This window comes from Nyctereutes procyonoides, unplaced genomic scaffold, assembly GCF_905146905.1.
Source record: "Nyctereutes procyonoides isolate TBG_1078 unplaced genomic scaffold, NYPRO_anot_genome, whole genome shotgun sequence".
In the NCBI taxonomy this organism is placed as follows: Eukaryota; Metazoa; Chordata; class Mammalia; order Carnivora; family Canidae; genus Nyctereutes; species Nyctereutes procyonoides.
Genome location: NW_026575158.1, coordinates 1,017,947 through 1,043,924, shown reverse-complemented (window position 1 = coordinate 1,043,924; position 25,978 = coordinate 1,017,947). Strand labels below are relative to the sequence as shown.

General features: G+C 40.5%; 2 protein-coding genes across 2 annotated transcripts in view; one reads left to right on the top strand and one right to left on the bottom strand.

Moving 5' to 3' along the window:
• The window catches only part of ROBO1 (roundabout guidance receptor 1), a 409,328-nt gene extending 387,545 nt beyond the window's left edge, over positions 1-21,783 (bottom strand). Inside the window, exon 1 of the mRNA XM_055313849.1 lies at positions 21,558-21,783. Coding sequence (XP_055169824.1) covers positions 21,558-21,612 — 55 coding nt within the window. The 5' untranslated portion in view covers positions 21,613-21,783. The remainder of the gene's footprint in view (positions 1-21,557) is intronic.
• On the top strand, positions 21,665-22,965 carry LOC129502337 (collagen alpha-1(I) chain-like). The gene is made up of 2 exons (XM_055313848.1): positions 21,665-21,677; positions 21,926-22,965. The coding sequence occupies exons 1-2, from the start codon at positions 21,665-21,667 to the stop codon at positions 22,963-22,965; spliced, it is 1,053 nt and encodes a 350-aa protein (XP_055169823.1).
• The last annotated feature ends 3,013 nt before the right edge of the window (positions 22,966-25,978 follow it).

The following is a 25,978-nucleotide window of genomic DNA, read 5'->3' as shown; positions in this document are numbered from 1 at the left end:
AAGTCCCAAAATTAGAGAACGAAAAGTACCTATCTACACGCCATGTGGTTAAATAATAACAAGGGCTGGGCAGTAAGACCTGAGCACACTCATATACAATATGAGTGGAGGACACCTGCAAGCCAGGAAGACTGCCTACAGGGGTCTTCCCCATCCAGCTCCAAGGGACAGCTTCCACATGTGAGGGAGAATCTGAAATTACCAGATCATCTAGTTTCTCAGGAGATGCTAGAAACCTGGGTTTTTAAAGAAACCTCAATTTTTAAATGTTGCCTGAAATTCTTAAAATATGAAAAAAAAACAAATAGCTCTACAAATTGGCATAAGAGGCTATTGGGTGATGACACTTGATGACAATCTCCGTTTATCACCATACTTGGACAAACTGACACTTCTGTTCCTCTCATTCACCAAGTTTTTCTACCTCAACCTTGTGTCATAGCCTATACTTAGCCCATGTTTTTTTACATTTTCAACCCTGAGATCTGAACTCTAATGTCTCCCCTTCAAATCTTTCCCTCACTATTCTATCTAATGCAAGTCCTCCCCACAAATCACTACCACATCAGCCCATTTATTTTTCTTATAGTGTATCATCCCCACAGAAGAGGACTTGACCAATTCCCACTAGGAAATTTAGTCTGTAAGAAATGACTTTCTTGACTTATTAATAAAACCCACTTTCAGTGAAAATCAATACAGAATATGCTCAATTGAGCCAATAATATACACACACACAGACACACACCTTTCAAGCTTCATTACTTCATAAATGCATATTGGCAGGATGACAAGTTGTTGTTTGTTCACTAAATACCTAAAATAGTTTTTCGTAATAGAGAAAAAACACTATGTGTGTGGGCACAAACATATGTTTCTATGTGTATTGTGTATAGAAACAGGTTAATACATAAAAAGATATTAATCTAGTTTGGCCAGGTGGACTCTTTTTTTTTTTTTTTAAATGATAGAGAGAGAGAGAGAGAGAGAGAGAGAGAGAGAGAGAGAGAGAGAGGCAGAGACACAGGCAGAGGGAGAAGCAGGCTCCACGGCAGGCACTGGGAGCCTTATGTGGGATTCGATCCGGGGTCTCCAGGTTCACGCCCTGGGGCCAAAGGCAGGCGCCAAACCGCTGCACCACCCAGGGATCCCCAGGTGGACTCTTTGTGAGAAGTTCATGTAGGTATGAAGCAGTGGTTCTCAACTTGAGGCAATATCCTCTAAGAGCCGTGGCAATATCTGGAGACATTTTTGCATGTCTGAACTAGGGGGGATGCTATTGACATTTAGTGATACAGGCCAAGGAGGCTGCTAAACATCCTACGAGGCACAAGACAATCTCCAAAAAAGAAAGAATCATCTGGCCCAAAATGTCATTTGTGCCAAGCTTAAGAAACACTGATTGATACAAGGTCTTCTCCTTCCCTCATTCCAACTTTGCCAAAATAAAGGAATGGCCATCTCACATTTTTGTTTTGGAGAAGGTAGGGAATAGTTTTAATTTTGTTCCTCAACATCACTGTGAGTTTGTTTAAAAAGTATGTTTAGGGGATCCCTGGGTGGCGCAGCGGTTTGGCGCCTGCCTTTGGCCCAGGGCGCGATCCTGGAGACCCGGGATCGAATCCCACATCGGGCTCCCGGTGCATGGAGCCTGCTTCTCACTCTGCCTGTGTCTCTGCCTCTCTCTCTCTCTCTCTCTCTCTCTCTCTGTGACTATCATAAAAATAAAATTAAAAAAAAAAAAGTATGTTTAGAAAAAAGTTTGATCGTTTCTCTAAGAGCATGTAATTATATAAGGGACCAAACAAACAATCAAACCCAAAAAACCACGTTCAGTTGTTTTGATTTTGTTTGGTACCTAGCACAGTACCTGATCCATTCCAAGCCTTGAATAAGTAAACAAACACACAAATGATACAGCACAATGTAAAGTAAAGGCATATACAACACCATTATAGTAGTGCATAGAGGGGCCAATTCATCTGGACCTGAAGAACTGGGTGATGGGATGGAGGGGATAGGCAGGACATCTGTGTACAAATTAGGCAGATGAGTAGGAGGAAAAAACAGCATTTTGAAAGATGACCAAGAGAAGTTGAAAATGAGCAAGTCATTTAGCATTGCTGGAGTAAGGGGCTGGTGTCTCCTGCGAAATAAGAGGAGGAACACATTAAGGCCTTAATATGTGAACATAAATAAATTACTGTCTTAGTATACATTGGGCCAGATGACTTTGTTTCCTTCCTACTTGGAGATTCCATGAGCCTAAAATTTCTTCAATTACCTAATTATAGACCTGCCCTTAAACATCCTTCCTCATAACCTGTTTTTGCCACATTTGTTTACAGAAAGTCTCTTTGAGCCTATGTACAATGATAACAAATCAACACTTTAATCCAGCAGTAGAAAAGCTTATAATTCCAAAGATCAAAACTTACCTGAGATCAAATCAGCATTCATGCAACTCAGGTCCTCTGGCCTAGGGCTTTTGTCCGAATCATTTTTGTTTTTACATTTCCAGTGTTTATCCCAAATAATGTTATGTAGTGATTACTCTGCAGATATTAGTAGAATTGAATCATAACTTGAATCTACTCCAGACCCCACATTTTTTTCTAAATCAACAGTACATATTGAAATTGTAATGAACTTATCAAGGTGTAAGCATGTTCAAAATTGAGGTGGATGCAGCTAAAACTGACTCAGAAATAGCCATTTCCTTTAATTCTCCCTTCTTTAATAACACATGCCTCTAATCTTAGGTACAGGCTTGTATTATTGTAATCTAAATAGTAATAATAACAAAAACAGGCAAGGTGAACTCATTTTAGGACCTGCCTGCCCTCTGTCTCCTACTTTACAAACCTCAAGACTCTCACTGGAGAAATTTCTCCTGACATTTTATCTCTAAATAATTCTCTTTGAATCCACATGGAATTTTTCAGCATTTCAGGCACTGAAGAATGCTCATGTGGACAACACACTGACATCATAAACTCAACCTATCAAAGGACAAGTCACAGCATTTCCTCTACACATATTGTTCCTCCATTATTATCGAAATTCCTGAAGCTCATGGACCCTCCATCCTGCAACAAGTCTATGTATTCGTTCTACCATCCCCAAACTCTGTAACTTTCCCTTTGTTTTATCTCTACCACCACTGTATTTCTACATCATCTGTCCCTTTTATTGATAGTCTTCTAAGTTTTCTCATTGTCTGTGGTATCCCTGCCTATTCAACCCATCATCTGCACCATTGCTTGAGCGATCTTTCTAACCCACCAGAGTTTTTCCCTACCTAAAAAAACTTCCCTGGTTTTCCTTTGCCACATAATGAACTTCATTATAGTGAGTATGGAAGAGGAGAACTTTTATATTCTGTTCACAGGTTTATCCTCACAGGTACCCAATAAGTTAACAATTCCAAACAATTTCTGGTTCCTCAGTATCCCACACAATTTCTTTTCTCTTTGCCTATACATGTGGGTTTCTTCTGTTTCATCTGGTGGCAAACAAGCAGAGGAAAGGATATCTTCAGTATTTACTTCGATTATTCTTCAAACATTGCCTGACTTTGGTAGGAAGTACATTTTTCCTTCTTGCATATCTATACATATATGTGAAATTATATTATGCAAATATCATATAAATATCCTCAACTATCAGACAATGTGAACTTTGTATGTAGGGACCGTAACTAAATTCATCTTCACATATCAGCAGTGCCTACAAATTTCTCACGAATGGCAGGTGCCCAGGAGAAGTTATTTTGAATGGTAAATATCTTAAAAAATAGGAGAACATTACATGGTATGTTTCATGCCTAAAATATGTTTTATGCCCATCTTCCTATGAATGAGTTTCAGTAAGAAGGAACTTTTTCTAAGTTTCTTTTTTTAATAACCCAAAGTTCTTGAATTCTCTAGATGTTTCTCTACAACCTCCATTATAGATCTTACCCACTGTAACTATGTTTAACTGTTCCTAAAAGAAACAAACATTTAAATCTCTCTCCCCTAACAATATTCAAGGCAAACCTAAACAATGTAAGTTTTTTACTATTACATTTATGGAAAAAATAAACATAAGAGAGAATTAAAATATTAGATAATACAGTCTCATTTATCTTTCTTTTGTCGGAAGATTTATTATTTTTTCATAAGATACACTTTAGTTTTTTAGAATGTTAAAATGATCTGTTTTGACTGTTCACTCAACAAATACTTACTGAGTACCCACAAAGTGTTATGTGAGTGCTAACTACTGACGATACTTAATTCTGTAAAACAGACATGGGTCATCCCTCAGAGATGTGAGACTATTATAAAAAGCAGAATTTAAATAATAATGGACACTAATTAATAATAGTGAAGCTGACACAGTGCTTTGGTAAGAGTTTGCAGTGCCTTTAAGAGAGCCTGAGAGTAAGGAAGAAAAAATAAAAATAGTAAGTGACCAGGAGCACATGGCAAGGAAGCAGCAGTGAAAGACATACTGGACCACTGGCCTGGGATTAAATATAGAGAACAGTATAAAGGCAGATGTGCCACACTCAAACTAATAGCAATATTACTAAATAGACTGCTCCTCTGGCCATGAAACTTTGAGTCTACAACTTTCCCTACCCTCACCAAAGTTCTTCTGATACTAGTGCTATTAATTAGTACTTAATTAGCATTAGCTACTGCTGCTCCAATATTCTGCTGCTTTCCCAGAAAATACATTCTCATATGAAGAGATAAAATGAAATAAAATCCCTAAGATTTTTGTGTATTAAGATTTGGAAGTATAAATTCTATATGCAAATGATATTTCTAGTGAATAATCTAAGAAGTACTGTCATTTATAACTTGTCTCCATCAACAGACACACAATTTCATCTCATCTTATTAAACCACACACACACACACACACACACACACACAATCTCAGAATCTCAGTATTGCTTTGAATTCTGAGTTCATTTCAATATCATTTTTGGGCTTTGAACTTCTACCACTTATTAAATATTTCTTCTAAGAAAAATAATGTCTTTTTCCATTTTGATCTCAAAATTCTTCAAGGCAGGCATTAGTACTAATCTCCAATTCACAGATGAAGAAACCTAGGCTTAAAAACCCTAAGTGATATAACCATTAACATACTTAACTAATGTATATACTTTCTTATCTTCTTGTATTATTGATGCCCTGGCATCTGGGGCCTTGCTGACAGGGAGGACCTGCCTCTCCCAGGGCTAGTCAATTCTTGGTGATGGCAAACACTCACTGAAGAGCACAACCCTCAAATACAAATCAATCTATCCAGAGTCCACACACTGAGGCACTTCTTCCGTCTGGCTCTTACCACCCCAAGTCCAAGCAACGGACAACTAGGAACTTTCCTGTAGCTCACAGCCTGCTGAAATTATTGAAACTGTCCAATCTTAAATCTTTTTGGCTTTTATACCCTGCCTCACTCCTGCTTTCCCATGAAAACCACAATGAAAGGCTTTGCCCAAGCCATCCTCTCCCTCCTTCTGCCTCCCACCCAACCCTGCTGCTTCTCTGCGTGGTCTTGCATGGTGCCCTGTGTCTACTGTTTCTTGGATTTGTGAGTAAAATCTTCATGACAGTCATTACCAAGTCTGCATGTCTTGCTATTCCTGAAGACAATAAGTCCCAGGTATGTCTTAAAAGAGCTGGTGATCATAAAAAAAAAAAAAAAAAAAAAAAAAAAAAAAAGAGCTGGTGATCATACCAAGAGGAGAGGCAGAGGAAGAAGTAGACACCCTGCTGAGCCAGGAGCCCCATGCGGGGCTCGAACCCAGGACCTAGAGATCATGACCTGAGCCAAAGATTCATTATTTGAGCCATACAGGTGCCCTAAAAATCAGGTTCTCTGTACCGTAACAGTGATGTTTCTAATTTGATTTTTTGGTTTCCTGAAGAACTTTAATATAAAGAAGGGAGCTAGATACAATATTTCTAGATTCAGAGAACATTTTTAACATGTGGAGTTCGTTACAGGTACTTCTCTGCCTCCTCTGCCAGTTCCACTCTCCCTGGCTGGGCCCGGTATTACTCCAGGATCCCAATGGCCTCACCATTCTCCATCCTTGGCACTTCCCAATGTGTCACCATCCGGCTGGCCAAATGAAAACTTCCATTCCCCAAGCGCTAAAAGCTGAACTCCAAGTAAAAGAGGACCTATAATCTGATTAAAATAATTCACAGTAAATTGCAAATCTCTTAATCCTCTTAGAGGCATTAACATTTTTTTAAGAGTGTGTGTGTGTGGGGGGGGGTGGAACAATCAGCTATAACCTCTAATTGTTGGCATTTTTGTACAGCATAAACAATAATATCTTGCTTTATTCAGACAGAAATGGCTATCACACTGACATGGCAATCTGCCCAGAAATCTGTCTCCAACCTGTCAAATTAACCCTGAATTTTCTCTTAAGAACATTCACGCTTTTTCTGCTTTTGTTTGTTTGTTGCTTTTTAAATCTCTGGCAAGAGGTCTTAAAGTCTGAATTCTCCGTAGGGATAACTGTTATGTTTAGGGGTTGTAACTCAGGGTCTATACCAAGCAACTATCACAAAGTAGTTTCTTTAAAAGAAAAAAAAAATCTTGATAAAGACTACTCATCAGGGGATCCCTGGGTGGCTCAGTGGTTTAGCTCCTACCTTTGGCCCAGGGCATGATCCTGGAGTTCCTGGATTGAGTCCTGACTCCCACAGGAAGCTTGCTTCTCCCTCTGCCTGTGTCTCTGACTCTCTCTCTCTCTCATGAATAAATAAATAAATAAATAATCTTAAATAAAAGACTACTTATCAGCAATATAATAATAAAAACAATAATTCACACTTCAATAGACATTAGAACATGTTAAATACCCTTTTAAATATTTCACAAATATTAGCTTAATTAACCTTCATAGCATCCCTATGAACAGCTATCAAAATTATTTCTATTTTACTGATAAGGCAACCAAAAAGTGAGATGTATAACCTGCTAAAGTGACATGGATGGTCAGCAGTGAGGCCAGGTATTTTAACTCTGAAGCCTAGACCCCTGCAATCACTACATGCTACTGAGAGATGTAATGACTAGAAAAAACTCACTGATAAATATTCCAGTTCATTGTACTATTCCTGCGTTAAAAACTACAGAACTAAAATTCTGAATGTGGTCTAAGTATCAACTGTTTTAATTTCTGAACTTTTAGAGATGAAGAAACCAACTCACTCTAGCATGGTAAAAAAGCAAGGTAGTGGCAGATTCAAAGCCAGCAACAACCATGTCTAAATCCAAGTCATGTTTTTTCACTTGTCATAGTACAGTTAGTCCACAGAAAAATCATAGGAAAATCTATAAACTTCAAACAAAGGTAGACACTCAAAGTCCTATGCAACCTATTTTGTAGGATCCAGTAAATACATAGCTATTGGGAGCACCCCCCCCCTTTCAATTACTTTCAAATTTGGTGCTTTACAACATTTCTACCACAAGTTGTTCCAGAAAAAAAAAAAAATTAAGTAAACAGAGGGATGAGGATTTGTGGTATTTGGTAATTCTGGTTTTTCTTCTTTCCAATTGTTCCCTTCTCTGTTTCTAGAATAAAACTTTACCCAAGAATAAGAGGGAGTAGTAATCCCTTTTAAAACTCCTGTCAAAGCAAATTAATTTAAGTCCTGAATCACTTATTAATTCACTGAATGTGCTAGTTGTGATACTTAATTAGACATATACTCTCATGGTTGGAAAGGATATCTAGACAAGTAAATGCAATACAGCATGATTGCCCTCAAGATCATATACTCTTTCATAGGGTGCTAGAGAAAAATATATGGAAAACATCAAATCTATATAGGTGGGTGGGAGGAGTAGCTAAGGCTTTCTGGAGGAAGAGACATCTATATTGATTCATCAGGGGAAACAGGAATTGGAATGGAAAGCAGAAGAGGAAGAAGGAGAAAAAGGTATGGCCCTAGAAAGAGCATTCCCTAAGAGCGGGAAAGCATCTAGAAAAGCCAGAGGAGGGCAGCCCAAGTGGCTCAGCGGTTTAGCACTGCCTGCAGCCCAGGGTGTGATCCTGGAGACCCCAGGATTGAGTCCCACGTTGAGTCCCACAGAAGCCTGCTTCTGTGTCTCTGCCCCCCCGCCCCGTGTCTCTATGAATAAATAAATAAAATCTAAAAAAAAAAAAAAAAAAGCCAGAGGACTTGGGAGGGTATTCACCTGGCTGAAGCTGGCTCACAGGCAGGAAACCCTCATTAGACAGATGTACAATATGATCACATCAATAATACCAATACATCTTAAACACAAAGTACTTCCCTGTGAGAAAATAACTCAAACATAACATTTCTGTGGTTCACAAAGAAGGAAGAAAGAGTCTTTATGTGGAAGGAAGTAGGGAAATGAAATTAGAGTTATGGTCCAGGGCAATAAAGATCAACCAGACTTAGGCTAATTAATTACTATATTCTCATTACGTTCTTCTAAAGGCTGCAGTTATCAACCATAGGAATAATTTCCATATAAACACGGAAATCACGGCTACCCTTGGAGGTGATGAAGAATCTATTATTGACAAGCCATTTTGTCAGAGCATCAAATAATGCTCATCTTTAAACATGTCTCCTATGGACAATGAACTAACTGCTGCTGACGGTTTCCAGCTACAAATGAATCAGCATTCCTTGCTCAGGGCACATTACTGCTTCTGACCTCTTCCCCTGCCCGTGCCTTGACCTTCTCCCACTCAGACGCTATTCCCTGCCTTGTGCCTGTGAGCATCTTGTATTATTTGCGAGCTGTGGCTCCAGAATTTAGCATGAGGAGGGCGGCCCCTGATAGATGTCTAACAGGAGTAATACTCCTAATGATCCCCAATGGGACTCTGCCATAGTCTTCCCACCGGATGAGCCGTTTGAAGAAGGAAGAAATCCCACGTACTTTATAGTAAAACATAATGAAAAATAGAAATCTCCACGTAAAGGAACACTTTACTTAGATTTGGTGAGAAATGATCAGGTTTTTTTTTTTTTAAAGAGTCCACAAAAGTTTCTTCATAGATGTTTAGCTTTGCAGTATATCTTGAACACCTGAGCAAATTATACCATTGCCTAAAGAAATCCTCCAAATGTTATTTTAGAAACATTTATGAATTATGCACAAGATTTCCTCACAGAAGTGCTAGATATGCTCTCAAGAACTGTGTATAAATCAATATTTTGTGAACTAAATAACATTTTATATTAACAAATTATTTCAGAGATGTTTCATTTTCATTTCTGATCATTTTCAACTTGGTAATGATTACTGACCCTTTAGATTAAGCTTCTCTCCTGATGATATTCCTGTCAAATAGCTAATGATCTACAAACAAAAACAAAACAAATAAGGGAAACTAGATTTTCAAAAGCATCCTGCAATAAGTTCTTGCAAAAGTTGAAGGCTCCTTTGCAATTCAACCACAGCCTAAATTTTCTTAATTTATTTCTTCAAATTCCCTTCCTGTATTTTCTCAACCTGTAATTCAAATGCAGTGCAGTGGTGTGCCTCTTAATAGCAATCAGTAAACCTTTACTGTCTGTGTTGATAATTCTTAGTCAAGAATATATTTATTCAGTTCATCAGGGACTCTTAGCTCATCAAAGGACTCGTCGGTTTGTTTTCTTTGTTTGTTAGCTTTAGGACAAAAGAATAAACACAAACAGTCAAACTAATCACTCTGACTGGTTCAACAAATACAATTTGTAAACTGTAAATAGCTCTTAATATAGGCAGAAGCTTTTGGTTAAATAAATAAGCAATTATTTAACCATTTAACTAGTCACAATATAGTAAGGAAGGCCAAACATCAGAAAAGTTAAAGCTTCTAAAACACTAAAGATAACAGAAAGTGAAGGTATGTATACTTCTGTATTTAGAGTAGGAACGAGCAGCTACAGGCAGGTCAGTTCTAAGTGGGGTGGATGATGTAAATACTGTAGCCACAAACTGCTGACCTGTAGGGTCACATGGGGGGTTGAGATGTATTATTGTCATTAACAGTCTCAATTGCTCTCATGTATCAGTTACAATATTTTACCTAAAAATATGGATTTATGCCTTCTTGAAAACTCTGGAAGTCTATCTATATTGGGCTCTATTTCGCCATGGGAACATCCAGCCAATCATCCCCCTTAGACCTAACTTGGGTCCTTCCTTACAAGCCCTGTGTAGACATTTGTTTTCAGCCACCACAAAATATTATCAGAGAAGAAAAAACAGAATCTCACAAATTTTATTTTGTTTTTCTTCCCCGCCAAGAATTGTGACTTCAGACCAGGAAGAACAATTTTAAGTTGGTTCAGTGGGAAATCAAGGTGGAGAGGTAAGTATCTAGTTTCTTAATACATTTTAAATCTCTTGATCCAGAAAAGCATTACATCCCAGAATACTGAGAGAACCTTTTAGATAAAATGAAAGATTAGAAAAGTGGGAAAAAGTTAAAGGCCTATCCACGTTTTTAACTACAAAAAAAGGTAGGATCCTCAAACTTCACGTTGCACTTTAGGACAGGAACAAAATCATTAATAAAAACAGTAATAACAAAAACAACACAACCAAGGGAAACGACTCTTCAGCAAATGAGGAAAATTGGAAGAAACTATACCTGGAGAACAGCAGATTTAGAAAGAACACAACTGTCTTCAAATATTGAAACAGTTTCATGTAGAAACTAAATTAGATTCACCATGGACAGCTTTGGAGGGTAAAAACTAGGGCCAGGAAGACACGAAATAAAGCTGGGCTTCAGCTTAATATGAAAAAAGTGTTCATAAAAATTATAAATAGAATCTTCTATACTATGGGGACGTAGGTCCTGTCACAGAAAGTAACTAGAGTAGGATAAAGACTATATATTCTGGGTACTGCAGACAGGGCATAGGCAAAGAGAGATTGTTAATGTTCTATCGATTCTCTGACAGATTAATGATAATAATACAGTATTATAACTAAATCTATTCATCAGTCCATGGCTACCCATACCCCAAAGAAAATGCCCCCAAAACCCCCCATGTCTAATCAAGAATTCAATCATCATATTTACATTTATTTTATATCACTTCTTCACATGGCAGAAGCTTTGGTGGTCTAAACATAGGCCCCCAGAGCAGTCACACATGCCTCTATTAAATTATCTATATGGCAATCAATCATTCATCATCAATTTCTCAAGTACAAGGAATAAGCTTTCTTTTTTAATAATCTGTTGTCTACTAAGATTAAATAAATGAAACAAATGTACAGAATTACTGAATAGCAAAATATGACATCATAAGCGAAAATCGAAAATTATGTAAAATTTACTTCTTGAAATAGATTGTCAGTATCTCAGATCACACTCCTGGATGCACCTCTCAAATACTTCCCTTCACCTAACAAGATATCCCATTCTTTCTCTCAACTCTGGGAATCTACTCATTCCATAGAGTTTTTCCTGACCTAGTAAATCCCCTTGATCTATTGGTTCCCAAAAGGCATTTCTATTTCTCCCTTTTCTCACATCAAACATCCTTCATTCATATGCTGCTAACAATTCACTGACATGATACGACATTCACTTTCCTATCTACATGTTCACAACCAGGATCTTTTATGAAAAGCCCTTATACAATATCAGGTACATCTAACACATTCTTTAAAACATCTAATGGCACCAAAAGTTGACAGCTAGTTAATAAAAATTTTTGATTGTCATCAAAAGGATTAAACCATGTTATTAAGCCCCATTAATAATAAACAAATAGTATTATCAAACACAAATGAATGGCTAACTGCAAGGCAATGAATACAGAGAAATAAATTTGTTATGAAGTATATTTTCAGACAAAGAGTAAAACCTTAAGGCTGAGAGACCCCAACTCCCATATAAAGGAAGATTTTGAAATATGATACCATTTTGATTAGCGGTACTGTGTAAGGAACCAGCAACAGCTTCAATCTTCTCTTAAGCCTTATGTAAAGTAACAATCTATGGAAATAACAAAGAGTACAGATGTACCTCTCATCTACGCTTTTGGAAATAACTCTGGAAGTCGGTGAGTTCAACTGAGAAAACCATACCTTAGAAATCATATAGAACAATCTTAGTCAAACATATGTATTTAAAGGAGTAAGAAAAAGCAAAAGAGTAACATTTTAAAAACCAACTATATTACTTCTGAAAAGCTACTGATTACAGTACAGTTTTTGATAGATAATACAGACTAGCAGGTTTCATTCACAGGGATCATGTTAACCAATGTTGCATTCTTTGTTTTTTATAAAATTTGTCATCTGAGACGGACATACCTTTAAAAGAACAGTAATTGCAAATTCTAATTAAGCTTCTGCTTAATGCGTTTTTATTATCTGTATTAATTTATTATCTGTAACAACTTATCACCAAGTAAACCATCTATTTTCAAACTCAAAAAACAAAAATTCAACATGTTCCCAGGAGAAGTTAAATCCCAATGATAGTGAGGTTTTTTCCTATGTATAAGGAGACTTTTATTCACTTAGACAACTGAGCTATCACAAAACCTACTTGTTTTTTTTACTACTTCAAATGTACTCCACAAACAGAAAAGCACTGAATTCCACAAACCATGCTATGGGGCTGGACCTATATGTTTCTATATTCTGTGCTGTATCATACCAGGATGCATTCTTTGTTATGGGTTATCATGTGACAAGCAGAAGGGAGGAACAGATCATCACAGAGACCAGAAAAATCTGAAATCTAAAAAGGAACTAAAACAGCTTGGCAGCACAATCTACCACAATTCTGCATCACGGAAAGCATCACACACACACAAGAATTTGATAGTCATATATACATTTGACAGTTTCATCTACAATCATATTCCTTTGAAGGGAAGAGTGCAGCGTGTCTGTAAAATGGTAAACAACAAAAAATCTGGGATCAGACTTGTTGGTTTCAAATCCTCACTCTACTGAATGAGCTGACTGACCAGTCAAGACACCAACTTTTCTAACTTCATTTTCCATATTGGTAAACAGGGGGGATGATGGCAATGCCTTCATTCCTAATGCGATATTAAATAAGATAAGGCATGTTAAACACTTTGCTGTGGGCATACAGTAAACACTATAAATTTTAGGCTTTACAATTATTATTTTAATTGATTCCTAGGGAACCCTGGGTGGCGCAGTGGTTTAGCGCCTGCCTTTGGCCCAGGGCGCGATCCTGGAGACCCGGGATCGAATCCCACGTCAGGCTCCCGGTGCATGGAGCCTGCTTCTCCCTCTGCCTATGTCTCTGCCTCTCTCTCTCTCTGTGTAACTATCATAAATAAATAAAAATTTAAAAAAAAGTTTAATTGATTCCTAGTCCTTCAGTTAGGGTATGCAATTGGGCCTATACTGCATCAATTCATCATCTAATTAATTATTTTTATCAGGATATATATATATATATGTGTGTGTATATTAAGTATATATACGTACACATACATATACTTAATAATTGTGTATATTTAAACATGTTAAATATGTCAAATGGAAAATGGTAAAAGGATAATTTTGAATATGAAATCCTAGGAAATGATGAGCTCCTCAGAATGAATGGCCAATAATAGGAGAAAAGACCAAAGGATGCAATGAATTTCGTTTTCCCTCTGGCCACACTAACCCTCACTTAAAGCTGCCCTCATGCTGCATTTATTCCACTCTAATTCACTGAGACTAATAGTGACAATGCTATCACAGGATGACCCCCCCCCCTTTGGATAGTACACAGGTGAAGGCTCTGACTCGCTCCTATTTTCCTTCTACATGTTTAGGCAATATATTATTAAGTTCACGAATTTAAAAACTTCTAATTCTAAACTTGGTATCAGACTGCTAAGGAAATTTTCACTTCTCTTCAAATATGAGGGGGAAAAACCAATGAATTCATCTTCCACAGCATGTACAAGTCAGTTTACTTTGTTCAGACAACCTGTTAATTGAAAGGTCTGGAGACACTAAAATTACTTCCCCCAACTCAAGTCACTTAAAGCTACCCAGAGGTGTGCAGTTAACACATACAAATGTGCCTTAACTCACTTTGTTATGTGAGTAAGCCCCATTGTAGTGAAGTTTCAGAGTAATAAAGACTGCCTTTTAAAGCAAGCCTGAGTAAACAAAATCCACTTTAGGTCTCTGAAACTAAAAACAGTATATATTTTATAATTCCTCATGTAGGAAAGAGATTGCAGGCAGACACTTGTAGCCAAACTAAGGGTCAGCAACATCACTGGAAAAGTGGAAAAGACACTGCAAGTTAAAACAAAAAATATAATTAGTATGCAGGTTATTTATATTTGGAGATCAAGTTATAGGACTGAGCATATCTCACTCGCACCATATGATGCCAAATGATCCTTTCTTTTGTTAAAGATTTTATTTATTTATCCATGAGAGGCACAGAGGGAGACAGAGACAGTGACACAGGCAGAGGGAGAAGCAGGCTCTAATGTGGGGAGCCGACGCAGGACTTGATCCCAGGACCCTGGGATCACAACCTGAGCCAAAGACAGATGCTCAACCACTAAGCCACCCAGGCATCCCGAAGCCAAATGATCTTGAAAGAGATATGTGTGGCCTGATTCTCTGGCCCCATTTTCATTTCAAACTCTACCTGGGGTTGCTAATAACATATAAGGACCTCAGTCACATCAGAGGGGAGTAACTGTAAAAGGACCTCTGTTTCCTCTTCTGCTAAAATCCAGGAATGAGTTTACCAAGTTGATGTATCTTTCTATAATCGTGCAAAAATTATGACCATACATAATATGCTGCAAAGAACTGTATGGTCATATAAACATTGTATTGTTATGCTTATTGAAATTTTAAGTTAAATCAAGAGATGACATTTACCTAAAATGATTTTTAAAGTCCTAACTGGTCACATGTGACAATTTCATTTCTCTAAAAATACTTTTCCTGGCATTAAAAGAAGAATAGATAGGGAAACAAGAATCTACAGTGTTAGAGATACAGACTGGGTCTAATAGTCTCAGGTAGAACCTCTTGCAGATAATTTTAGGGGAAAGTTCCAAGGACACCAAGCTCCTGCCATGGCTGACTGTGGATGAGCTGTCTTTGGTTCTCAGGCCATGTACAGATGAACTAAACACAGGCAGAGGTAGCCCATACTTTGAACTTGATACTTTCTGAAATCCAATCAAAAGAGCTTTTTGAGAAAGTGTAACCATCAGCTGCTATACTGACAGAAGTGCTTTAAAAAACATATTTTTTTCAGGGCACCTGGGTGGCTCAGTGGTTGAGCATCTGCCTTTGGCTCAGGTCATGATCCCAGAGTCCTGGGATCAATTCCCGCATCAGGCTCCTTGCAGGCAGCCTGATTCTCCCGCTGCCTATGTCTCTGCCTCTCTCTTATGAATAAATAAAATCTTAAAATATATTTTTTCCAGTAAAAAAGACTAATAACTAAAAACTAGATCCCCCAAATTCATGGTGTTTTTAGGAATCAAAGTCTACTCATCCTTATATGCTGCATACAAATCAATCACGTGACATAAAAAGAACATTCTCCCACTTAACAGAACCACACTGCTCTGTTGACATTTGCTTGTAGCCTTTGAAGGTGCTTTTAAGGCTTCATTTAAGTGTCAAACGAGGTGACAGGCATTAAGGCTATAGGTTATTCTGCATCAAACTAGTAGCTAAAGAACATTTTCAACAATTGTTACCTTCCATACATTCTCCTCTAAATAACAAAATGAATTAATTAAATAAAATAAGCAAATACGCATTTTCGGCTCCAAGCCATGGACAGCTGTGAACACTGCAGAGGTACTTCTCTCATTGAATGAAATCAGAAAGCTATGCACAGTCAAGCTGTTCAAAATATTGTTTTATGTGTGGAACAACATTGTCATAAGATGTTTGGAAGCCAAGTAAAATCTCAGAAGTAAGGGAATCTGTAGCAGCCTGTTTTGGCTGAAGGGAAATGAGACTGAGCTCTCCCATGAAGCAAGCAACATGACACCTTCCAGTGTTAGAAATAGCCTTTTGGATGGTTAAAAAAAAAAAAAAAAAAATTAAGAAAAGAGCAGAGAGCGAGAGAAAGCCAAGGAAGTGAAGATCAAAGTTATCTCCCTGTACACTAGAGATAATCTTTTTTCTTCCTCTTCAACAGCAAGATTGAAGGAAAGGACTGAAGATGGAGGGAGAAGGGGAAAAAGAAACCATGCTAATCCAGAATTGTAAAGAGAGGAGGTGGTCTTTTGATCTCCACAGGATGGCAACTTTATTGGCTATGCATAAGCAGTTTCCAACCAGCTGATCAACCAGGTATTAATGCTCAACCCTTCCATGATCAGTAACCATGAAGTGAGTCATCTGTGAACAGCAGTCAAGCAGAAGGCTCATCTACTACTAAATGACTGCCAGCTCATGCCCAACATAGAGGGGAAGAGCAACCCCAGGGGAAATGATTGTCTCTCCACAGGCTCTTCCTTGACGAGTGCCAATTATTTGCCTTGGGACTCGGAGCAAAATCTTTCCAATGTGCCTGAATGAGAATGGCATTCATTTTCCAAAATACAGCTTGGAATCTGTGTGCTTCTGCATCACCAGCAGTCAGTCTTTGGACTTCTGTTCAGTCACTTCTTTTAAGCATGCTGGACAAATGCAGACCTGATAAAGGCTAGATGTGAATCGGTTCAATGTAAAGAACTGATTGTCTTGCCTGGTGATCTAAAAATTTAAAGACCATTTACTTAATGGCAGGAAAAAAATGCCCCCTTCCAGATTTTCAAGTGTTCAAACCACAGTCTTGTTTAGGTGGATTTTTTTTTTGGATGAGTTTTAACATTTATATATATATATATATATATATATATATATATATATATATATATAACCATAATCTTTCTTTTTAAAATGTTTCTTTTCTTTCACCTGAGAAAGTACATGGTGGTTAAGAGTTTTGGAATTAGCTTGTTTCAAATCCCTGCTCTTCCACTTCTCCTAACCTCTCAGTGATGTAGTTTCTACAACTATAAAATAAGGATAAAGTAATACTTTATCACTAACAGTACTTATGTCATAAGGTTCCTATATGCATTAATAGGATAAAGATGATTGCTCAATAAATGACAACATGTCTTCAGAGCAACAGAAGTAGACATTGTAGAGTTTCTTATGGTACCCCAAAATGCAAATTTCATATCATTTTTTAATGATTTTCTTCTTTTACTTTACTGATCTCCTCTAACCAAAAATGTTATGATACAGAAGTCAATTACCCACTTTTTCCCTCCTTTATATAAATCAAGGTAGTCAATATTCTAAAGTTTTGTTAGACATAGCTTAAGAAAACTATTCTATGAACTTAAAGATTTAAATATTTCGAACTGCTTTTGGTTTTAAAAATACAAGGTATCTAGTTATTTATATAGTTGCTAAATATAGAATGTACACACAGACATCGGTTTTCAGAAATCTACTTTTCAGATTTGCTTTTTATAATGTATATGGTCAGAGGGTGTGGTTAGACATGGCTGCTCTCTCTGTTCCCACTCCACCTCTTCCTAATAGTTTAAAACTAGTTTAATTCTGGATCTATTTCCACTACACTTCTCTTGACTTCTGCTTCTGTTTCACTTTTTTTTCCCTTCCTTATTACCAAATTTCTTAATTTATTCTCACAGACTATCTTAGATCTAATTTTAAGTTGAATAACAACTTTGATTCTATTCTTCTATAAGAAACCAAGCCTGCCAAGGCTGTTATAAAGAAGTAAACATTCTTAAAAGGTCCAGAAATCAACATGAGCATTACCTTAGTATCTTTTACCAACACAAATGACACAAGAAGACTCAACTATTTATGATCTTCACCAACAAGCTGCGATTCTACATTTCTTCCTCATCCCATCCCCGGTACCAGCATTTTTAATTTTAGATATCTGCTCAACGTCAAATAAACAAACAACCGTCACTGTAGGTTTGAAATATCATTTTGTAACAGCTTAACTCACACAAGAATATTTCATTTGTCAAAGGGAAAACTTCAGGTAAACTTTCTGTTCTAGATTTTAACCATAAGTATCTTACGTGTTAGAGAGCTCATCACCAAGAAATAAGGATATCTTAAAAGATGTCACAGTTTTCAGGTAAGTATATTTAAATGCCAAAAAGTTTATTTAAAAAAAACTAATAAGAGGGGCAGCCCTGGTGGCTCGGCGGTTTAGCGCCACCTTCGGCCCAGGGCGTGACCCTGGAGACCTGGGATCAAGTCCTATGTCAGGCTCCCTGCATGAAGCCTGCTTCTCCCTCTGCCTCTGTCTCTGCCTCTCTCTGTGTTTCTCATGAATAAATAAATTAATAAATCAAAATAAATAAATAAACAAACAAACAAACTAATAAGAAATTGTCAGACTCACCAACAAATCTTGTGCAGAGGTCTTGGATGACGAAAGACCAGAAACCCAGATGAGTGGCTCTGCATAGTGAAACTTATCTAAAAAGCATCCCTCTTCCCAAGAGAAAAAGATCCCCCACGCACACATCAAAAGAAAAAAAAGGAAGGAGGAAGAAAGATAGCACTGCATATTTTTGCTTTATGTGAAATTGAGATCTCATCCTAAATTTGAACTGAAGGTCAATTACTTTTTCTCCTTAAAATCGGGTTTTAGAAAATGGAGTTGAGAAGAGGAAGTCAACCAGGGAAGAATGTTTAGAATCAGTCCCTGAGAGATTGCACAGATTCTTTTTCTTCAGTGCTACCCCAACGGCTCCACTCACCAAAAGTCTAGCTATCCACAGAAAAGAACACGCAGATATATAAACTCACTAGGGACGTTTACCTTAAAAAATGAATTTCTGAGTACTCATTTTTTTCCAAAATCTGTTTTCTAAAATAAAAACAGTTGTGGCATTTGATTGATAAATAAAAGGCTACAGAAAGCAAACTCAAACAGAATATTTGATGTTAAGTATGACAGCAACACATCAAAATGGTTTTTAGTCTTTTTTGAAGAAAACTATAAAACGTTGTTAGGTTGGCATCCAAGTTAAAAAAAAAAAAAAGAAGAAAAAGAAAGAAAAAAAAAGAACTGACAACCAATAGATACTTTTACAGGTTAAATCTTGTTGAAGGCACCTTGCCCCTCAGTACACTTTGATTTATTTAAGCTCACCGCATTTCTCTTAAATACACTCCATTAACAAGTGATAGACTGTGATCTTAGGCTTGAGGCAAGATATGAAACACAATCTTTCAAGAACTTCATTCATTCCCTGCCCAGGTGTCTTGAGCACACCCAACTCTAGTCACTTATCTGAGTTCTGTGAAGTTTTATTCAAATCAATAGTGTGGCTTTAGAACAGCACACTGTCAGGAAATCACCCCAGCAGCCCAGCAATTTGGCCTCCCAAATCCTAGTCCTAGTCCTAGTCCAAGTGATAGCAGGAGTGAAAGTCATCAGAGGAATGAAAAAGAGCTTCAGGTTAAAGAGGAGAAAGCACTTCCCAAAGATGCCTCTGACCTGCAACCTGGTGAAAGAAGCAGACAGACACTCCTGTGGGGAAAATTCAGGCTTATTAAACGTCATCTGTGACTTAAATGGAAAACTAAATTAGAAACAGCAAAGCCTGACATCAGTTAAGCTTTAAGATTAGAAATGCTTCCTATCTGTTTAAATTACAAACCTCAGATACTAATTAATCAAATTATTAAATCTGAAAGGATGGTACACACACCCCCACACCCGCAGCCCCCCGATATTTCCCCAAGACAGAATTTGCACACTGACGCGACCAGCCTTCAGTGATACCCTATTAGTGTGACCCTATCTTTAATCTACAGACGTGATAAAACGTCCCAACATACACAAACTCAGCTCAAACAGTGACTAAAGATCATTAATCCCTCTATCTTCAGGAATCTGCCCCTCCAGTCATTTATCACACTGACACTTCACTTTACACACGTGAATAAACTTTAACTGAGAAGGTGAATCAACAAAAATCTCAAAGGTATCTGAAGCTGTAAATTAAACTAGGGGGAGACACAGCAAAGAGAGACAAATAGAGAGATCAGGTCCTAATGTTTTTGATTTGCATCCACGGCTGGCCGTGGGGGTGGGGAACCTATTCAGTCCTTCAGATCTGCAAACTAAGGGGAAAAAATTCAAAAAAAAAAAAAAAAACAAAACTACATTACAGAAAAGGGAAGCTGGAAGTAAGGAGAGGCAATCCCTAAGAGTGGGTTTAATCTATTCATCTATTCACTGTGAAATATATAAAAACTTCAGTTTTCTGTTGTCTTCAAAGGAATAACAATTTAATGAAGTTCTTAGTTTAGCTGCAACTGCTCCTGTTAGTCAGGAAGCATATGCAGTGGGCTAATTCTTTTAGGGATCTGCTATCACTTAGCTGATGTGCATTTTTCTCTTTTTCGGATTTCATTAAGTAGAATCCTTGGTCAAAATATAAACCACAGCCATGGACCGCGAAAAGCAAAAACCCACCTTTCAAAACTGTTTCATAATCATGAAAATTGAGTGACTCAAAGTTACAGGCCCTGATGCAACTTGAAGCTCGGTATTCAACTATAAAAAAAAAAAAAATCCCCTGAGGTGTATTGTGTGTGTGTGTGTGTGTGTGTGTGTGTGTGTGTTAAGGCCTGAAACTGGAGCCTTGATTGAAACCAGAATCTACCAAGAGGGAAGAAAGAAAAGTTGAGTCGTGGCTCACCCTTAGCAAAAGTTTCTTAGGGAACGTGAAGAAAACTATTTTAAGTGTCAGAAGGACCTCATCGCAGCATCCTTCCAACACTTCATATGGAGAAACTCAGTACCACCGTGTAATTAATCGCCAAAATCCTAAATTCAGCCTTCTGCTTTTCCCTTGCCAAGGAAGATTCCCCGGCAACTGACTGTTCCCCTTCAGATACTTGGAACTGCCTGTGTTCCTTCTAAATCCAGCCAGGCAGAGGGGCTAGCTGATATCCCACCGTAAGGAGGAGTTATTTCCTGAAGTTTCTTCAGCATCGAATTTAATTACAGACTTTGGTTACATAAAACAACTACTAATAATCCCTTGTACTGGGAAGAGGAGGGGGCGAACTGGGCGACCGGGTTCGGAACCCTGGCGGGTGTCTGGGCCCCAAGTTCCCGGGGCGCACATCTCCCTCTCCGGGGGAAGAGAGGATGAAGGATCCTGAGGTCGCCCCCCCCCCCCCCGGCCGCCCCGCGCCCCAGGAGCTCAGACCCTGCGAGCGCCCAGAGCGGCCAGGGCGGGCCCTGAACTTGGCAAAAGGCCGAGGTCCGCGCCGAGGCTCGGGGGTCTCGGGGGATGGGGGCAAAGAGCCGACCCCAAGTGCAAACTAAGAACGACCCTTCCGGCTTAAAACCCCGCCGGGGCTCGAACCCCTCCGGCCTTCAGAAGGGAGAGAGGTCGCCGAAATGCAGTTCGGGGTCTGACTCGGGAAAGTGGGAAGGGGGCGTGCAGGGGAGATGCCGGGGGATAAAGGGACGCGGGACGCGCCGTTACCTGAGCAGAGACATAGTAATCCAAAGAGGTAAAAGTGAGCAGGCTCCGCGATCATTGTCCTCGGGTGGGTCCTGCGTACAGTCTCATGCCAAGAGGAGGGAGCAGAGATGGGGTCCCCGAGTTTAGGAAGCCACACGCCGCACACACCGCACACAAAGGCTTAATATAAGCAACGTGGGTCAATCCGCCAAGAGTTTTCAGGGCGATTGCTGGTCGGCCTTTCCGGACGCTTGTCAGCGCCTCCGAGCCCTTCGCAGACCAGGAATTCCGGGGTGGCGCTCCGGGGCTCGGGGCTCCGGGGCTCCGGGGCTCGGGGCTCCGGGGCTCGGGGCTCCGGGGCTCGGGGCTCCGGGCTCGGCCACTTCCAGGAGCCGCGCAGGGCGCACAACAAAGGGCCGAGCGGACGAGCAGCCGCGCGGCTTCCTGCCCGCGGGCCCCGCCGAGCCTCCCGGCGCGCGCCCCACGGCGAGCCCGAGCGCCGCGGCGAGGGCAGGCGCGGCGAGGGCAGGCGCGGCGGCGGCGAGCTTGGGGCGTGAGGCCCGAGTCGGGAGCGCCCGAGCGCGGCTCCGGCTACGGTCCGGCGCGGTCCGCGGCTGGCCCCCGGCGGCGGCGAGGGAGGCGGCCGAGGGGCGCCGGCGGCTCGGGGGCTGGGGGTGCGCCTGGGCGCCTGGGCGCGCGGCGGCCGGACGAGCGGGTGCGGCGACGGCGGTGGCCCGGGCCGGCCCCTGCTCCCATCACCGGCGGGACGCGGAGGGCACGGGGGCCAGCGGCCGCTGCGCGGGCAGACGCGCGCCCCCCCGGGGCCCCCAGCGCCGCGCGGCGCTCACCATCGCCCCGGGTCCCTCGCCCGGGCGCCCCGGAGTCTCGGCGGCCGGGACGGCGCCGCGCGAACTTCCGAGGGCGGCCCCGACAGCGCGGGGCGGAGCGGGCGGAGCGGGCGGAGGAGGCTGCTGCGGGGGCGCGGGGCGCGGGGCGCGGGGCGCGGGGAGCGGGGGAGCGCCGACCGCCCGGCTCGCCCGCCCGAGCTCCGCCGAGCAGCCCCGACCTGCGGGCTCTCACGCCGCCGCTCCTCGGGCTCGCGGGCCTGCGGGTCCCCACCGCCCCCGCCGCTCCCGGGGGCCTGCCCCTCCTCGCCGGCCCGCGAACACTTAAAGGGGCCGCGCAGCCCTCTCCGCGCTCCGCTCCAGGCCCCCACGCCCGTCCCGCGGTGCCGCTCGCGGCCGTTGCCCTGCCCGAGCCGCGGCGCCCGACTGCGCCCGCAGCTGAGGACGCGCGTGCTCGCGACCCGAAATCCAAACCGTGGGACCTCGCCTGGTTCCTCCCGCCGCCCCCCCCCCGGCCCCCCTGCACCTTTCTCCAAATGGAACCTCCCAGCCAAAGACTTCAAAACCCTCCTGGTCCTCTTTAACCTCTTCCTTACCACTTCCCGACTTGGAAGAAACTCTCCTGGAACTCCACCCTGCGCTAGTCCACATTCCCATTCTTGTCTTTGATCAAATGCGGGCAAAGAAGCCTGTGGGACAGGAGGTAGAGTGATGACTACCTCGACTATAGTAACTATTACACTCTATTGCAAAACAAAAATCACTTCAGTTGCAGTTGTTGGCAGTCATGTAGACCGTCTATCCAAGGCCTATCCAACTGGAAGGGCACAGGAGGGAGCCAGGGGGTCTTTTCTTTGTTTCACCAAGAGCCGCTCCTTCACCTCCTAGAGTGTTAACAATGGGGAAGTAATTCTGAAACAGGGACAAATGCAATAAAAAAAAAAAAAAAAATGAAAAGAAAAAAAAAATCCTTGACCATCACCAAGTTTGCGGTTTTAAGGGAAGCCATTCAGCATTGTCTAAACCAGCGAGTCTACACCCCCATATACCCTCCCTGAAACCCCAACCCACCAGTTACTATTTCTGTTATCATGCCAAATCTCAGTTATCTCTACTCAAAAATAGAGACGCTTGAGATATTAACAAATTTTAACAAATCATACCCAAACCAAACTAAACCTGGCATATATCTGAGGAGCAATCTTGCGCTCATTCACTTTTTTTTTCTATTAAGTAAAACACTGTATGCAAAACACCTGAGACATGGTGTGTGCCCAATAAATGGTAAATGTTGGTATTTAGAACTGTTCTTTCAAGTGAATCACTACCTATAAAATTATGTACAATAATTTCAGACTTTGGTATCTATCCGAATATACCAGACCTGCTTTCAGTGGTGATCTCTGGAAAGGAGAACTGCATGCTAGATGGGGGGGGGGGGGGGGGTAAGGAATGGGGATGGATTGGCTCTTTATGCTGTTGTACTTCTCTTTTTTTTTTTTTTTTTTTTGAGCACAAGCATTACCTAATGAAAGATAATCTTTTAAAAGCAAATTATGCATTCATTATACATTCATTTTGGTTGTTGCTCCTACAACCAATGACCATGGAGCAGCATTTTGAAGAAAGAAACTCTGGTTAATAGCACCTATCTCTGAAAGTGAAAGATAGTTTAATCCTGGGAAAGCTAACTGCAAATTCAGTAAACAGGCTGGAGATAAGAATTCAAAGACTCCAACCAAAATCTGTCCAGCAGTAAAAACAAGAATGTGCCATAACTGCTGGAAAACATACATTGATTTGGTCTTTGTGAAAGGACATTTAGTGAGAAAGGTAGAATACATCTTTTTTTTTCCCTTGGGATAAAACATGCTTGTAAGATAAGCTTACCCACTAACAGAAAATAAAAAAAGGTAGAGCATGGTACTTGAGAAAGAGAGAGGAAAAAAATCCTCCAAATATTTTAAATAAAGATTTTGGGGAGAATCCCTGGGTGGTTCAGCAGTTTAGCGCCTACCGTTGGCCCAGGGTGCCGTCCTGGAGTCCCAGGATCAAGTCCCACATCTGGCTCCCTGCATGGAGCCTGCTTCTCCCTCTGCCTGGGTCTCTGCCTCTCTCCCTGTCTCTCATGAATGAATAAATAAAATATTTTTTAAAAAAATAAAGATTTTTAACAACCACTTAGTAAGAAGTGTGTACTTTTAAATATAAACCAGAATAGGTAAGAGAATCCCTAGTTCATTGTTTTCCAAAGTGGATCTTCTGGTCTCTGGAAATTTGCTAAAATTTCTCGAGATTTCCTTCATTGATCTCATTATCATTGAGTGGAAACCATATGAATACTCCTTTCAATCCAATCCTTTTATTTTTCACCCTCAGTTGGCAACAACCCCCTCCCCCCATCTCCTCTATCTTACCCTTAGAGATTATATTACCTAGGAGTCAGCAATAGGAATCCTCAAGGAGTTAACTTTTGAGGAGTCCCTGATGAGGACTATTATCACGAACACATATCCTGGCCCTTTCTTCTTCCTCTGTCTCTTGCAAAGTGTACTTTTCTGTCAATTGTATCAGTAAAAGTGGCATCCAAGACAAGAATTTGTATTCAGAAGATATTAGGGATATATTAAGAAGTGGAACTCAATGTACCTGAGAACTTTTGCAACTCCTTTCTTCCACTCACTTACTTACTCTTACTTGTGCAAAGAAACACTGGATAAATGTCATCTATGTGCAGGAACCAGTAAAGGGCCCTATATTGGCACGATTCAAGTAGAAACTCAGTCACCCGGCCCTCAGAGCTCTACAAGCTCCAGAGTAGAACCTATCAGAAGAAGTAGAGACAACATGTCATTAGGGTTAAAAGATAGTTCAGAGATGGGTGAATCATAGCAACCAGTCACCTCTCCACTGCTACTCCTGGAGAATAAATTACTATTAGAGATCATAAAATGTTCAATGTGTCTGTATGACTATGTGTGCAAGTGTGAGTGACACATGGATACAATGTCTACCTGGGTCAGTCTGTAGGCAACTCTGACACATAATAGAACTCTGACAAATAGCAAGGTAAGGAGAAAATGTCTTAATTTTCACTCAGAAACTATTCTGATCACCATGATCTGAATGAGTCACAAATTCTAAGTTTCCGTTTACAAAATTCTGATCTCATTTGGAGCTTGTGAAATTCAGGATCCCTAAAAAGTCTCCCCGAGAATTTTGAGGAAACCCAAAAATAACATACTCCAATAGTTATGTGAATGGGGCTTCTTGGACAGTAAAGACTCTAGAGCTGTGTTAATCTCTGAGGCTGGTCTGATCTGATTTTATCTTTTATGGGGGTAGTCGCAGGAACTCAGGAAATAACAAAATTCCCAGGCTCCCTCCTGGGATTCCAGATATCACTTACCCAGATCAATGGGAGCAGGCTAGAGTTCCTAAGGAAACTACAAACCAGAACATTGCTCTCTCTTCGCCTCTTAGGAAGAAGCCTTAGAATCAGACCGCGCCAGAGTCCGGGATACTGTTGGAAGTTCCAGGAGATCTGGTCAGAGGCAGCATAATACAAACCATACACACTACAGCTGTGCTGCATAT